This window comes from Procambarus clarkii, chromosome 7 (assembly GCF_040958095.1).
Source record: "Procambarus clarkii isolate CNS0578487 chromosome 7, FALCON_Pclarkii_2.0, whole genome shotgun sequence".
NCBI classification, from domain to species: domain Eukaryota; kingdom Metazoa; phylum Arthropoda; class Malacostraca; order Decapoda; family Cambaridae; genus Procambarus; species Procambarus clarkii.
The window spans coordinates 18,329,283-18,346,277 of NC_091156.1; the positions used below are offsets into that span (position 1 = coordinate 18,329,283).

Consider the following 16,995-nt stretch of genomic DNA (forward strand, 5'->3'; position numbering starts at 1 on the left):
TTATTATTTATTTATTTATTTATTTATTTATTTATTTATTTATTTATTTATTTATTTATTTATTTATTTATTTATTTATTTAGAGCATATACAAGAATGTACATAAGGAATGTGAGGATACAAATATGGTAATTACAGTCTTGTAAAGCCACTAGCACGCGCAGCGTTTCGGGCAGGTCCTTAATCTAAGAAAATTTTAAGGAGGTAAATACTTCCAGAATGGTCCAGGACGGACCGAAACGTCGTCGTCCCTTCAACTTCTAGTGTGTGGTCTGGTCAACTTCGCTCTGATGGCATCACTATATACCCCTGGAAAAGGGGCAAACAGTTGGTGTGGGACTACACATGTGTATCCACCCTGGCTGACACCTATGTACACTTCGGTGCTGATCAAGCAGGTGGGGCAGTTGAGAATGAACCATGTAGATTCGAAATGTTGTGTAAATTTTATAAGTGTAATACATTCTACAGTTATTTTTTTTTTCTTCACCTCGAATGAAGATAACCTTTGGAGAACTCCTCTTCCAATTAAACCAATTGGAAGAGGAGTTGCAATCCTCTTCCAATTAAACCAATTGGAAGAGGCTATTTCCCTGTGGTTTCTCAACCACAGGAAAATGGTAAAATCAGTCAAATACAGGCGATTGGAAGGTCAATACACCTTTATTCCCATAGCGTCTGAGACGTATGGCCCTGGGGTAAGAGTGCTTTGGGATTTCTCAAGGAATTGGGCTTCAGGCTCATTGACGTCACCAGAGACCCGAGGGCTGTCAGTTTTTTGTTTCAGCGTCTCAGTGTGGCGATCCAGAGGGGAAACGCCTGCTGCATCCTCGGTTCCTGTCCGGAAGCGGAGGAGCTTCAAGAGAGTCATAACTTTTAAGCACTCTTTGTTCAACTAATGTATATCTTGTAGTCTTTAAATATATAATAAAACACAAAAGGTTAGTTAGTTTAGTTCTTTTATTATACACCCCATACCCATCTTGTGGGCGGTAGTGGAAAGGGTTACAGAGGCACATTTATTTATTTATTTATTTATGCATATACAAGAATGTACATAAGGAATGTGAGGATACAATTATGGTAATTACAGTCTTGTAAAGCCACTAGCACGCGCAGCGTTTCGGGCAGGTCCTTAATCTAAGAAAATTTTAAGGAGGTAAATACTTGCAAAATTTATAGACAAAAAATGATAACAGATTACATGGAATGAAAAAAAAAAAAGATGAGAGAAAATTATAGGTACAGTATATTAAAGCACATAGGTAGCTATGATTGATTGCAATGACAGCTTAAAATGGTAGTTGACAACAAATTGGTAGGCACAATACAGCATATGGCTAGCACATAAAAGAAGACAGCAATGAACACAATGATAAGGTTGTTTGATATTACATAAAAATTAGGAGATTGGGTACCACTAGGTACAGAGCAAATTTAAAGCTCAGTGTAGGAAACTAAATAGATGAAGTAAGGTACTTTTTGGTTTTGCTTTTAAATAAGGCAAAAGTTTTACAGTTTTTCAATTCACTAGGGAGTGAGTTCCATAGACTAGGTCCCTTAATTTGCATAGAGTGTTTACACAGATTAAGTTTGACCCTGGGGATATCAAAGAGATATTTATTTCTGGTGTGGTGATAATGGGTCCTATTACATCTGTCCAGGGAGAGTTTCAGAGCATGGTTTGCATTTAAGAACAGGGTTTTGTAAATGTAGTTGACACAAGAGAATGTGTGGAGGGAGTTAATATTTAGCAAGTTTAGAGATTTAAACAAGGGAGCTGAGTGTTGTCTGAAAGCAGAGTTAGTTATTATTCTGATAGCAGATTTTTGCTGTGTGATGATGGGCTTAAGGTGGTTTGCAGTGGTAGACCCCCATGCACAGATACCATAATTAAGATAGGGGTAGATTAGTGCATAATATAGTGAGAGGAGAGCAGAGTTAGGAACATAATATCTGATTTTGGAGAGTATACCAACTGTCTTAGAGACTTTCTTAGTTATGTGTTGAATGTGGGTGCTGAAGTTGAGTCTCTTGTCTAGGAATAGGCCAAGAAACTTGCCATCATTTTTATTACTGATTTTTTTTTTTTTTTTTTTTTTTTTTTTTTTGAGATATATACAAGAGTTAGTTAGTTAGTTTAGTTCATTTATTATGCACCCCATACCCATCCTGTGGGCGGTAGTGGAAAGGGTTACAGAGGCACATAATGGGCTCAGGGACTGAACCCCACAATTCATTTAGCTAAGCAAGTTACAATCTTGATGAGCTAGTTACAAAATTCAATATAAGTCATCACATCAACAATGGGTTCGAGATCGACCTCAAGTACAGGTTCTAAATTAAGCAACTGACATATGTGGAGAGCTAGTGTCAAAATTGATATGTTTGTCCTGCACACCGCCCCCCATCCAGTGGGCAGCGGTGGATAGGTTACAATCACTTAGTTACTACCTACAGTTAGCAAACTGGGGATATTTGGCTAAAATTTCTGGTAGCAGATCATTTTGAATGAAATATTGACACATCGCTGGAACATTGGTTATAGAATTGTCTCTAAATTCACGTATCTTTTCGCACTCCATCACATAGTGACGGAGGGTGTGCGAATAATTTTGTTGACACAGTTTACATTTGGTCAGGTCTACATCAGCAGATAATGAGAATTCCCAGAGATACTTGTAACCGAGTCTAAGCCGAGCAGTAGTAACATCTAGAAGTCTGCTGATTTTATTGGATGATCCATAGATGTGTGGCTCCTCTTGCATGATAGTATGATGATAGATGGAATTACTGGTGTCAATTTCACTTTGCCTCAGATCTACAAGATCTTGTTGAAGTTCTCGGTGTACAGCTGCTCTCAGATTGCTCATTGACAATCCAAGGTTACACTCAACGGCTCCTTTAAAGGCAGATTCTTTGGCTAACTTATCAGCTCTATCATGCATTCGGAGGCCAACATGAGATGGAGACCACATGAAATGGACTCTGTTACCATCCTTAATAATTTTGTTGTATTTGTGTCTAGCTTCGGACACGAGCATGTTACAGTTATGTCTTAAAGAGTTGAGAGCATTTAAGGATGATAAGGAGTCACTTACAATTAATGTATCAAGTTTTGAGACTTGTACACATTTCAGTGCAAGGATCAAGGCAAATAGTTCAGTCTGAAGGGTAGAGGCCCAGTTGTTTATACGGACTCCCCACTCAAAGTATAGGCCATCGCCCATTGTCAGGACAACTGCACTTCCAGCTGCACCCGTGGTGCGGTGTAGGGAACCATCAGTATATATAATTTGAGAGAGAGAATGCTCTGTGGACAGAGCATCAATATGGCTTAAGGCGTTGAGCTTTGCCTCAAGACGAAGCTTGGGCTGATCTCTAATTTGCTTCTTGGGTGGAAAGGGAGGGATTAAAACTGGAAAGGGTGTAACCTCCCACGGTGCAGGAAAGTGCCGTTGTTGTTTCTCTTGGTACAAATCATGAACCCCATACATTCTGAGTTGAGTTCCAGTTTTTGTTATCCATTTGGAACAATGCTGATCTTCAATAAAGAAATTCTGGAGGGCTTCTGTGCAAGGATTAGGATGAGTTAGCCTAAGCATTTTTATACCAATTTGACAGTTAATTTCAGTAACACGATCAACAACGCTCAGAATATTAAGTTCCTTTCTCATATTAAGTATCTTTGTGGTACGAGGGCACCCAAGGATTATCCTCAAGGCTTCGTTTTGCAATTTTTCAAGCCCTCCAAGCTTTCTTTCAGGCATCAAAACAAGCAGAGGTGCAGCATAATCTACTAAAGATCTGATGTATGCAAAGTACATCATTTTGACAATTCTGACATTGGCACCATAGCCTGAGTGATAACCTGCAACAGCCTTGAGAGCTCGGAGCCTCTCTTTAAACTGACGACAGAGTCTGAATACAACAGGACCGTACAGTGGCACCTCAAGGCCAAGGTATTTGAATCTGTTTACATAGTCAAGCTGGGAGCCATCAGACAGTTGCATCTTGCGAACAGCTCCTCCCTGCCTGGGTGGGCGCCGATTTAATATCTTTGTTTTCTCTGCTGAGATAATTAAACCTAGGTCCTGACATGAGTCTAATACAGAGTTAAGAGTGTTCTGCGTGTTAGCATACCCAGTGGTGTGTATCATTATATCATCAGCATAGCTAATGATGTGGACGTTGGGTTTGCTCGGTACAGAGTTTAACAGCGTGTTTATTAAGATATTGAATAAGGTAGGACTGAGGACACCACCCTGCGGGGTGCCTAGTTCAAAGTCTCTTGTTACACTTCTATGCCCCTGGAAAAATACAGATGACTTCCTGTTGGATAAGTAACCCCTGATCCAACAAAGAAGCCGACCACCAATATTCATTCTTGCAAGCTCACTCAAGATAACATGTCTATTTGCAATATCAAAGGCAGACTTAAGATCTAGGAAGGTGGTATATGACTTTTCAGTGTGCACGGTAAGAAAGGTGGTGATGCAATGATGCACACTCCTTCCATGCATGAAGCCATATATCTGGGGGGATAGCATGGTTCTTATTCTATGGAGGCGACGGTTTAGGACCATTCTCTCGAATGTTTTGCAAATGCAGCTAGTAAGGGAAATTGGGCGGAAAGCATTCTCTTGATTTGGCTTGGGAATTGGAATGATTATACTGTTGGTCCAAGAGTTAGGAAGCTCCCCAGTAACATAGCTCATATTATACAGCTCAAGTAGGGGATTCCCTGGTACTAAAGGGAGCAGACGCAATATGTCATAAGTGATACCATCTTCACCGGGGGATGTGGCTTTGCCTTTGTTTAGGGCCGCGAGTAATTCAAACTCAGTAAATGGCACGTTGCATTCATCTTCCTTGTGGAGCATGAAGTCAACGAGCCTTTCTCGATCTCCGTAACCAGCATTTAATCTGAACTGTATGTCTGGGGAAGATTATTGAAGCTAGAGGTGGTTGCCCAAGCATCGACTAACTCGTTTGCTCTGTGTAGAGGGTGAGGGTGTGCTACTTGGCCATTCTTGTACAGCCACTAGTACGCGTAGCGTTTCGGGCAGGTCCCTGTAATACGATCCCCTGCCGCGAAGAATCGTTTTTTCATCCAAGTACACATTTTACTGTTGCGTTAAACAGAGGCTACAGTTAAGGAATTGCGCCCAGTAAATCCTCCCCGGCCAGGATACGAACCCATGACATAGCGCTCGCGGAACGCCAGGCGAGTGTCTTACCACTACACCACGGAGACTGTAATGTTGTCTATCTGTAGCTGAATTGCATTTGATGATTTGCTTCCAAATAAGATGTAGTAAGTCTTTTCGATGTTTAATGTTAGTTTGTTCGTTGACATCCATAAGTGGACTTTTTTTAATTCATTATTCACAACATTATTTAGTGTATGTGGGTTGAGGTTTGAGTAGATAAGGGTAGTATCGTCAGCAAACAATATAGGTTTGAGAATATTAGAGACATTAGGCAGATCGTTTATATATATAAGAAATAGAAGAGGTCCTAAGATGCTGCCCTGTGGCACTCCAACGGTAATTGGTAGAGTGGAAGAAGTTGTATCATTGATGGTTACATATTGGTGTCTGTCACTAAGATAGGATCGGATGTAGTCAAGGGCAAGGCCTCGGATTCCATAATGCTGGAGTTTAAGTAAGAGGTAGTTGTGATTAACAGTATCAAAGGCTTTTCTTAGGTCAATGAAGAGTCCAATCGGAAACTCATTTTTGTCAAGGGCTGATAATATAATACACATAATAATGGGCTCAGGGACTGAACCCCACAATTCATTTAGCTAAGCAAGTTACAATCTTGATGAGCTAGTTACAATATTCAGTATAAGTCGTTACATCAAGAATGGGTTCGAGATCGACCACCAAAGAGTAGATCCAAATCACGGAACTATTTACTCTACCCACCATAAGAGTAAGGACAAGACCAGAACATAACGATGCCAACACAGAAGACACTGTTCAACATAACAGGCCAATTACACCTGATTAATCTTTGGGATAGGAGCTGCCTCGTATGGGCCAATAGGCCTTCTGAAGTTACCTTTATTCTTATGTTCTTATGTGCTTCGTCCCCCTTTATCCCCTATGTATCCAATTGTTTTTACCTTTATCACCTGACCCCGTACGGGTATAAATCAACGATTTCTGTAATTTTTCACTTGAGAATGAACCATTGAGGTTCGAAACGTCGTGCAAATTGTATAAATAAGTGTAATACATTCTATAGTAATTCACTTTTTTCTTCACCTTGAAATAACGAAAATGAGTTTTGGAGAAGTCTTTCAGCTAAGCCCTGATGCTAGGAAAATAGTTAGAGGGATAGAAGCCCTAAACCAGAAGATAGTAAATACTGAATATGCGGTCATATTCAATGAGACATATACTGTGTGTGTATACGATTTCGGAGAAATCGTCTTCCACTTATAACAAGATGCAAGAGCATTAGTCAGAGGGATAGAAGCCCTAAACAAGAAAATAATCAATACAGAGTATGCAGTTATATTGAATGAAACATGTATAAATGAAAACCTGCTGCCGGTATACACTAATGATATTAGGTTCTTGATGCCATTATTTTATGTACTACTTGTGTAACATTTTCACCTACCACTCATAGGTTAAGTATAGAGGTCATATTAGATGAGCCGAACTAATTTTTTCCTATAGTAATTAAATTGGGGACTGGTTGTAAATCGATAGGCCGATCTTGTTCCAAAGAAAATAGATGAGTATATGGCTTAAGAGCTACATTGTGGTAAAAAATGGGCTCCTGACAAATCTTGTTAAACGAGTTAGAAGTCATCTGCGAACAGTTTTTTCTGGAACATTGCGTGTGAAAGGTTGATATGAGGCAGCGTGAGGCAGCAGCAGCAGGAGGCGACGAGGCGTGAGAGGCAGCAGCAGCAGCAGCAGAGTGAGGCAGTGTTGTGGCGGCCGGGGAGTCGACACACCTGCAGGAGCCTCACCATCACTACCCTCACTCACTCACTATGGCCCGCCTCATGGAGGACCTTAAGGGCCACGACGACGACTACTACACCTTCCTCAACATCTCCAGGAAGGTGGGTGAGGGAGGTGGCTGATGCCGGACCCTTAGGGGTGCGCTCTCTCCATCACACCTAACTCAGTTTATTTACCTGACTTTACCCGAGGGCCACTGGTACTCCAGTGGTCTCGGTGAGGACAGGAAGCCGGTGGCTTGTCAAAGGTCCTACCCCATTTATCCTGATCATTGTTTTCATCGGGATTTTAGAACTCAGCAGAGTTCTGACGTTTAATAATACTGAATTGCATAATGACAAGGACTTTAGGATCATTGTTTATAATTGTTTACAATAACAATTATCATTGTTATTGTTGAGTCACACTCGTCTTCACTGAGGGTCAAGGTCATGGGGGGCTGATATTGAATTATATCTCTTACAACACACTTAAGATGGATTTTAAGACTTTTGACAAGTGTTTGAAACTAGCTCTATTTTCTAATTGTTAAAAACTATTTCAGTTAGGTTGGCTTAGGTCAGGCTAGGGTGGACAGGGTTACATTAGGTCTGTTGTAAAATCCATTGATAATATTTTCCTAGTAAAGCTATCCTCCGAAGTCAAGCTCTTGTACCAAAAGAAAGTTTTCAGAGTGTTTATTAGAACCCCATTCCACTACCCTTCTAGTTCTAATATTATTACTTTTATAGATTATTTTACATTTCTTAAAATCAATATTGTGATCTATTTTCCCAACTTTCTCAATCCTTACCAGAAATGCTGTGGGTATTATATGTGCTAGCTTTTTCTAGAAATCCAACATTGTGTGTAACTCATCTTGTATGTATGTACTTTTACCTGAATAAATATTTAATTTGATTTGATTTGAACTATGGTTAGCTACAGCACTGTTGCCAGCCATAATACTACATGCTTTCTTATGTTCTTCAATTCTGATCTCCAGTTTATGCCCTGTTTCCCCCACATAGACTTCATTATAATCTCTACAAGGTAATATATAAACTCCTCCTGGATTACTATCCTCTCCTACTCTATTCTTACTAATCCTTTCCCTAATTGTATCAGGGTAATTGAGAGCGATTTTTTGTATCTGCTGCGTTGCCGGTCAGTTTACTTAAACGAGAGTTATAAGGCAATTTCAAAACCATTTTCTTATCAGGATTTCAAGGGCATCTCTCAGTTTTAGTGTAAAGGATGCCTTTAGCTTTGATGTGTGCTTTTTCATTGAACCACGAGGGATAACCTAAATCCAAAAAACTCTTTTATAAGTATTTAAGTTCAGCTTCTAGGTAAAACAGGTCACAAATCCTATAAGCTCCTAGATAAAGACCGGTGAGTACACTTTGCTTAACTGAATTAGAATGATATGAGAAAAAATGAATATATGAGTTTGTATGTGTCTCTTTTTTCCTGTCAGTACAGAATGTAAATTGATTGTTGCTTCTACCTACCATGCAGTCAAAAAAGGAGAGTGCTTTATTAACTTTTTCCATAGTAAACTGTACGGAATACTCGAGGCTATTGAGCTATCTAGGCCTACCTATCTAGGTTCTCAAAATCTTTGTCAAATATAGCAACAGAATCAGGCTCTGGGACCTTTCCCATCTTTTATTACTGTGGGTGTTAATTGTGCTTAAAAAACTCCATATATAAATTTGCAAGAATAGGGGAAAGGGAAGAACTCATAGCCACCCCGAATTTTTGTTTATATACCGACCCATCGAAATTGAAATAAGTGTCTTCTACACAAAATATTAATCGGCTCCAAGAATAAACTGCTAGGGTTCGGAGTAACAAAATTACCTGCTACCTCTTGTGGTCTTAGAAAATCTAATATTTTATGTAAAGACACATTGGTAAAAAATGAGGCAACATCAAAACTAACCATTTTATTTTTTCTGTGGGGCCTTGTCTCTTTACTTTCTCAATAAAATCCTGAGTATGAATAACATGTGCTTCTGTGAATTTGCCCAAGTATCCACCGAAAATATTTGCTAGCCAAATAGCCAAGGTCTTGTGAGGTGCTTTTAAACAACTACTACTACTGTACAGGACCATTGCTACAACTGCTGACTCCGTATTGTAATAGTCTATGCCTGTCATCGTTAAGTGTCACCTTTTTTTGCATTGATTTGTTATTTTCCATGACCATTATCTTTTTGTTAGCTTACTTCTCCTTTAGTATTGTTTTACTCCCTCACACATTTGGTTAATTTTTTTTTGTCTATTTTATGTTTTTGCCTGAAATGCTTTGTGTAATACAGTAGTGGCTTATTAGATTGTGTAACTCCTGTCTCTACAACTGTACATTATGTTCTTTGTACACACACATTATTTTGAATAAAAATTTAATTGAATTAAAGTGGTGTGGATAATTATTCTCCAATTTGTTCAGTATTCAAAAGCTTCGATGAGATCAGTCATCATGTCTTGTTTGCAGTGTTGTCAGTCCTGTGGCTCTCATCTATTCTGGACAGTTGAGTCAACTTAGTTCTGGGGAGATTTGTGTCTTCCAGTGTTGAACTTTCTCCAGGGCAAATATATACTTCTGAAGATGTCTCCCATGCATGGATAGTAGTCCAGATAGGAACATACCAAGAGATTTGTGCAGTTGCATAACCTCAACCTTTTTTCTTGAGGTCAAAGGGTCATTTGACAGTGATTTACAAAAAAGCTTCCAGATTTCTAGCTCCTGCCATTGCATTGCTCTTCAACAAATCACTTGAACTCCAAACCTTTCCAGATATTCTAAAAAAAGCGAGAGTAACCCCAGTCCATAAATGTGGTAATCTCACTCACTGATGTGGTAATCTCACCTTGTCAAAAATATTTGAAAAGCTAATCTACAAGCAGCTTTACTCTTATCTAGCCAAGCACAATATATTTAGCTCTTGCCAATATGGTTTCAGACCCAATAAAAGCACCAACGATGCACTGATTAGTATGATTAACTTGATACATACAGCTCTTGATAAAAATGAGTTCCCTGTTAGGTTATTTGTGGACCTACGAAAGGCTTTTGACACTGTCAACCACCAAAACCTTCTTCTTAAATAACATCATTATGGAATTAGTGGTCACTCCCTGCAATACCTTCAATCTTACCTTACGGACAGGCTCCAGTATGTTTCTGTGAATGAATCCATTTCTCCTACCCTACCCATCAACATTGGTGTTCAACAGGGCAGCATACAGCATACCCTCTTTTTCTTTCTCATCCACATTAATGACCTTCCAAATGCCTCACAACACCTCAAACCAAATCTCATTTGCTGATGACACAACCTTCATTTTCTCCAGTTCTGACCCTCTTGCTCTAAATGTCACAGTGAATACTGAACTAAATAAAGTCCATCTTTGGGTAACTGCTAACAAACTCACCCTTAACATTGACAAAACTCTATATTTTGTTTGGTAATAAATCCTGAAATGAAATTAATTTAAGAATAAATAATATCCAAATTGGCAACAAAGTTGATGGTAAATTCCTTGGTATCCTCATCGATAACAAGCCTAAGAAAGCTTGTAAAACAGGGCCAAAGACTTGTCAATCCTGAATGCAAGATGGAGCGGTTCCGTCAGCGCTGCACGATAAGAGGCGACAAATCCTCGAGGACCGTGATGAGGATTCGAACTTACGCTTGGGATGATCCCAGACGCTGCCTTAGTCGACTTCGAACCCTCATCACGGCCCTTGTGGATTTGTTCATTTGAGGCATGTGATTTTTTTCTATTCTGATTGTGTGATTTCTATTGTGATTTCTGTGTGTAAGAGGCGACAGTTTTTGACATGAGATGCTGACCGAGAAACAGCCAAGGACAAAACAACTTGTGCGGAAACCGAAGACCAACATGGGAGAGAAAATGGTGAAAAGACCAACAAGAAACCTCATACTGTCATTTGGAAGAAGACTGCAGGTGGGACACCATCAACCCAGCCACCTGATCACCATAGAAATGGGGATAAATACAGTACTGTACATAGAAAAAATCCAAATGCATAGAGCGGAGAAGAAGGCTGAACCAGCAAGGTATGTCACTTGCCCTGCTCCCCTGAAAGAAAAGCTATGGAAAATGCTTGGGTTTAGACACCAAGCAAGCAACACCTGAAACCAAGGCTGGGCTGGCTACCAAGGAGCCAGAAGAATCTCATTTTTCCCCTGTAAGACTCCAGTCACACTAGCACCCAGAGCAACAGCTGGATCAGGGAAGAAGTAAACGCACCCCTATCCTGACCAGTCCAGCTGAAAGGCGTCCACTGCGAGGCCCTAACAGTCGGCAAATGGTACCGCATAAAGAAGCAGATGACAAGACCAAGCTAGTGCAGAGGTCAACATTTGGATGCCCGTACATACGGCAAAGCCAGAAGAAGGAACCGGCATCGGCGGTCCATTCAGTGGAAAGTGAAAGGAATCGGAACAGACTGTCGGCCAGGACGTTGAACACTCCCTGGACGTGAATAGCATGGAGATTCAAACCCTAAGAACTTGGTAAACGAGCTACCCAAAGCAGCTAGCCTCAAAGATGCACGGACCAAAGAGGTATTCTCCTCCCTAGATTGAGACGATGAACCTTGTGCAGTTATGTTGGTATTGATATTTAAGTTGTGTTTTTCACTGAGCATTGATATAGCTGTTTCAATAGTTCTTTTCTTCAGTGGCTTATTGTAAATATGGAAGTTAAGTACAGCAGATGACTTGTTACATTTGGCTTTCGATGGTTAGGAAAAATTTCTTTTTCAAATATTTTGATTTTTTTTTAATATTTATTTTTAATTTAGGCAACAGAGGATGAGATCACCAATGCATATCGTCGACTTAGTCGGCTGTATCATCCTGACAAGCACACGGATCCTGACCGTAAAGTGGAAGCAGAGTTGCTATTTGGTAAAACAAAGAGGGCATATGAAGGTCAGTTTAAAACAAAATGGATTTATCCTTTGTATAACAAATCTGTTTTAACTGTAATTGTACTAGGAGTGAAGAAACTTAAACATGTAAAATATGGTTGTGTATTCACCTATACTGCATATTGATTAGTGTAAACAAACAATACAGTATTATGATACTATGCTTCCTGTTAATTTTTCTTTGATCTTGCTATAACAGATTTCTTTAGTAGTCATGGTTATAACATTGATTTCATACTGTTTTATGTAATTTATAAATTTGTATTTGGTCAAATAATTTTTGCATATCTTATTTTGTTCTGTGACACATTTCAGTACTAAGTGATCCTCATATGCGAGCAATATACGATAATCTGGGGACAGCAGGATTGGAAACCCAAGGTTGGGAGGTTGTTCAGCGAACTAAAACGCCACACGAGATAAGAGAAGAATATGAACGCCTAGCACGGTAAGTCTTTCCTCATCAGTACTAAACTCGCTCTTCAAGACACATTTTGCATCATTGACCATTATCAAGTAAAAAATTTATAATAGTTCAAGATGGACCAAAATTCCATTATGATTTCATGCTTCTAATGTGTAAGTTTGTTTTTCTGTCCCAAGTATTGAAGTCGTCTCGTTTTACATTTTATGCAGCCTTAAGATGATGTTCAATATGTTCATTTACATCGTATCCGGGCACTTTTGGACTGACACTGCTTGAGTAGCCTATATTGGCCTAGTAAACAATCACTCCTCCCCAAATAATAATGTAAATATAAGAATAATGAAAAAATAAATGAAGCTAAAATGTAGTACAAGTCATCAAGACTTGTACTACATTTTGCAGTGATGATATTGTTTCTGTGGGGAGTCCCAGAGGCTCCTTTGAGTTATCGGGCTAATTTGCGAATCATTAGTCCGGGGCATTAGTCTATGGAGTTCAGCCTACTGGGAACAATGAGCCAGGACCTGCCCCCCCGTCCCTCAGAGAGGCACAGGGATCAATAGCCCTAGAAAACCCCCGTGTTTGGGGGGTTTCCTTATCTGCCCGGGGTTATTGACCCAGGCAGATAAGGAAACATTGACCTTATCCATGCCATCGACTGGGGTTAGACACCCAGAAAGGTAGGCATAACAAAACAGACCCAACATGATAAGAAAATCGCAGCCGTAAACTGAACAGAAAGGCAGAACTCCCCACAATCCCAAGGAAACAAGCAGACAAGCAAATGTCACACCTTGTAGTTGCGCTGCTCATCCGCACAGCCCTCAGCAGAGGGGAGGAGTCCTGGACCCCCCCCCCCCTCTGCTCTGGCTACCTAGCATTCCAGTTTGTTAGCTAATGCAAACCGGGGCGGACGTCTTCTCTGGCCTTGTTTTCCAAGCAGTAATTTGCCTTTCTGATGTCCTCTGTGGTGTCGTGTGGTGGCAAGGTGTCCTTCAGAGTATCTGGGCTGCATGTGCTTAGGATGCAAGGATGCATGCACCCTTCCCTAGGCGCCTTGTGAGTACTTTCCTTGCATGCTAGGGTTCTCTTTGCGGTGAGTTAGGGAAACTATTTCCGTAGGGTTTTTTGCTGCTCGGCAATTACCCCACAGTCGGGGCCAACTGGAGTTTCATGGCCCTTGTTTGGCCTTGGGTAGGGAGTGGTATCGTCAAGGTGTTGTGCAGCCTGCCTATCTATGCAGCAGCCGGTTTCTGTTTCCTCTGGGACGTTGTACTTTTGCGGAATTTTTCTTTTGTTTTCCTTGCCTGGTGGGGGGTCTGCCTGGTGTGGCTGTAGTTCCACTTATAATATTTTGGTGGCACTCTGCTAGGCTACCGTGATTGTACACGTCACGAGGGCTTCAGAATTTTGATCTCCCCCCCTCGTTAGCTTTGGGTCTTAACAGGTTAGCAACACCTTGCCTGTGCTTCCCATAGCAGTCAGCCTATGGGCCCTGGAAACCCCTGTCAGGGCTCGATGGACCTATGGATGTGTCTTCCAAGTTCCAGCCTGCCTCATGCAGGTTTGAAGGTTGCTGTCTGCCCTTGTCTCAGGGTGACAGTCACCACTTTTGCCTTCATCACGCGAGTTATGTTCTCTGCTTGTTCTCCAGTACTATTCTGGTGACATTATTGTTAGGGTACAGGCAGCATCCCCATTGCATGCTAGGTTTAGGTTACTGCAATGCACTAAGTTGGTTTTCCACCCGGATGCCCTGCAGATGCCCCACTTTGGTTGTAGGGACCTGGACCTGGGGGCATTAGTTGCTTCGACTTTGGTTCAGTCTGTACTCCCTGGTCCTTCCCCTGTTGTTCATCCTGCACTTACCCCTCCTGCTTCCGGCTCCCAAACGTCTGAGGGTTTCGGGGTCGGGGCAGGGTTTAGTTGATAATGAGACTTGGGCAGCTTCGTGGGCTGACCCAGTCGGGTTGGGGACAGAGGCATTCGAGCCGGTTCCCAGCATTCGAGCCCTCCTACCAAGGCTTCTGGGTCCCACCAGCAGACCCTTTGACCCCTGCTTGGGTGTTGGTGCCCTCTTCGCGGGGCTTGTTGCTGCAGGGGGAGGGGTTTTCTAAACCCCCCTCCCCGTATGAGTATGATTTGGGGTTGGCTACTACCCGGGTTCGGTTCTGGGCTTCCTTGGGTTCCTTGGCTCCATCATTCCAGAGGTTTTCTGCCTCTCGAATCTCACTTAAGGAGGTTCGGGAGACTTGCTGCATACCTCCTGCGAGACCCGGATTCCGCCTCTGTGATGGAGCTGTCCTTGTTTGAATTCGGTTCTTCTTTCCTGTATTAGGTGTGTTTGGAGGTTCTGGAGTCTTCCTGGCTGGCAGAATGCCATTCTTTTCGTGAGGGGCGTCATATGGGTTCTGTTGGACCCCTACGCTTGGGTGGCGAGAAACGTCAGTTCTGCAGGTTTACCTAGGAGGCGAATTTGAGCACCTTAATAGCTGAGCAGCACAGGGGGTTAATGCGTGCTTGTTCACCCGTGCTTTTTTGAGATGCTGGCATTGTGCAGTTGCACGTGCAGGTTCCCACCCTTTCGACATCCTTGGTTGCTGATAATTTGCATGCCCATGGGCATTTGGCATCGGTCTTGCACTTCTTTTCCCTTCGGCCTGGCTTGAGGAGGATGTGGAGGCATTGAGTGCCTGGCCTTTGTCTGGTGTGCTGGCCTCGGCGGCTCAGGCGTCGGCCGCACTGTTAAAGCTGTTTGCGCCTGGCCTGAAGGAGGCAGTGTGTCTATTCTTTTTTTCTCGCCTCGCATGCCGTCAGGCTGTGTTCGCTCTCTCTTTTGAATTCGCTTGGGCCCTGGCTCTAAGGTTTTCTTCCTTTGCTGTTTGCGGAGGCTGCGGTCTCACAATTTCTGCAGGCGGCTTCGTCTAGTTGTTGTCTTATGTTGGACTTGTTGGTTCTCCGGGGTGTCCGTTTTTAGCCACCCCGACGTGGTGATTGCTCACCGCGTTTTCCAGCTTGCATTCGGGGTGATGTCACTTCTGCCCCGTTCTGTAAATTTTCTCATGCTTTGTTTCACCTCCTGCCTGCTCATGCGCCGCCTGAGCTGTCCTGGTCCTTAAACAGGGTGCTTTCCTATCTTCCTTCTTCTCAGTTAATGGTGGCCCCTTCGGTTCTAGATTGTTTTTCTAATGCTCTGTTTCTGTTGGCATTGGCCTCTGGGGGTTTGGTTGGTGAGCTTCATGCTCTCCTCTGGTGCAGGGGTTTCTGCTCCTTTGGTCCTGGTAGTCAGTTTGTTCGTTTGCAGTCTTCTTCTTTTCTGGCAAAAAACGAAATGGCTGCTTTTCGGAGGGGTCCATGGGTCATTGATGCTTAGTTGGTCAGGTTGGGGATGCATCATGTGTTGTCTGGTTGCGGCTCTTCGCTGTCATATGCGCGCCTCAGCTTCTGTGGCCGAGGATGCGCTGTGAGTTGATCCGGTTTACCTCGTTCCCTGTTCTAGGTCTCGGGGTCTCCCAGGTCGTCTGCAGGGTTATGAAGTCTAGCCAGCGTGTGGTCTTTCCTCGTCCCCATGACATTAGGAAGTTTGCTGCATTGGCTGCCATGTTTGGCAACATGTCTTGGGCTGATATTCGGGCATGGGGAGGGCTGCATGGACGAGCGGTGCGACTACAAGGTGTGACATTTCCTTGTTTACTTGGGATTGGAGGGAGTTCTGCCTCTGTTTGGTTTTTGGTTGCGATTTTCTTACCATGTGGGTTCTGTTTTGTTATGCCTATCTTTCTGGGTACCTAACCCTGGTCGATGTCAGATAAGGAATTGGCCATTATCAGGGCCATTGCTCTCTGTGCCTCTCTGAAGGAGGCCAGGTTCTGGCTAGTGGTCTCTGATAGGCTGAACTCCATAGACTAATGCCCCAGTCTAATGATTCGCATAGCCTGATATCTCCAGGGAGCTTCTGGGGCTCACCCAGAAAATGGCATTTCATTACATTCAACGCTGGTTTTTTGTATTAAAGTAATAAGCTATATGTACTTCTATTTTCTTCTTTATACTGTACAGTAATTATATAATGATGTATCAGCAGTTAGCATAGTTTTTCAGTACGTATTGTTACTATTAAAATTTGGGCTGATAATTCCCACTTTATTTTACACAGGTAGATACAGGAGCAGATGACTTTGCCTCCATTTAGGAGGCTTAAAGCTCTCTCTCTCCCACAGTTTATCTTAAGCTTTACACTACTAAGTTTTTCCTGAAATAAGATATCTGCCAATTGGCCTACAGTAAACCACGTTCTCAATTGCTGTTGAAGTTAATGATCTGTGACCAATTGCCTCTTCCCATCGCAGGGCTCAAAAACATGCCAGTATTGCTCACAAGACATGTGGCGATCATGCTACCCCTGCAATATAATGGTTGTGACTTGCTATCTGTTGCATTAAACCTTTCACCTATCTGAATAGGAGTTTGCTTCAAATTATGCATGGCCTATGTGAATCTAGCATCATGCATTTGTGCGGAGTTAATTTTTTTAGGTAACCCTTACACAGCGCACCCTCCTATATCCATACCTACCTATATCACAGATTTTTATTTGGATAAGCTGTATCATTATCTGTGATTTGAAA

At 42.1% G+C, this 16,995-nt stretch overlaps 1 protein-coding gene across 1 annotated transcript in view; it reads left to right on the top strand.

Moving 5' to 3' along the window:
• Positions 1 to 6,813: 6,813 nt before the first annotated feature.
• LOC123761383 (dnaJ homolog subfamily C member 11) overlaps positions 6,814 to 16,995 on the top strand; it is a 33,224-nt gene continuing 23,042 nt past the window's right edge. Inside the window, exons 1-3 of the mRNA XM_045747391.2 lie at positions 6,814 to 7,090; positions 11,812 to 11,941; positions 12,256 to 12,388. Coding sequence (XP_045603347.2) covers positions 7,019 to 7,090; positions 11,812 to 11,941; positions 12,256 to 12,388 — 335 coding nt within the window. The 5' untranslated portion in view covers positions 6,814 to 7,018. The remainder of the gene's footprint in view (positions 7,091 to 11,811; positions 11,942 to 12,255; positions 12,389 to 16,995) is intronic.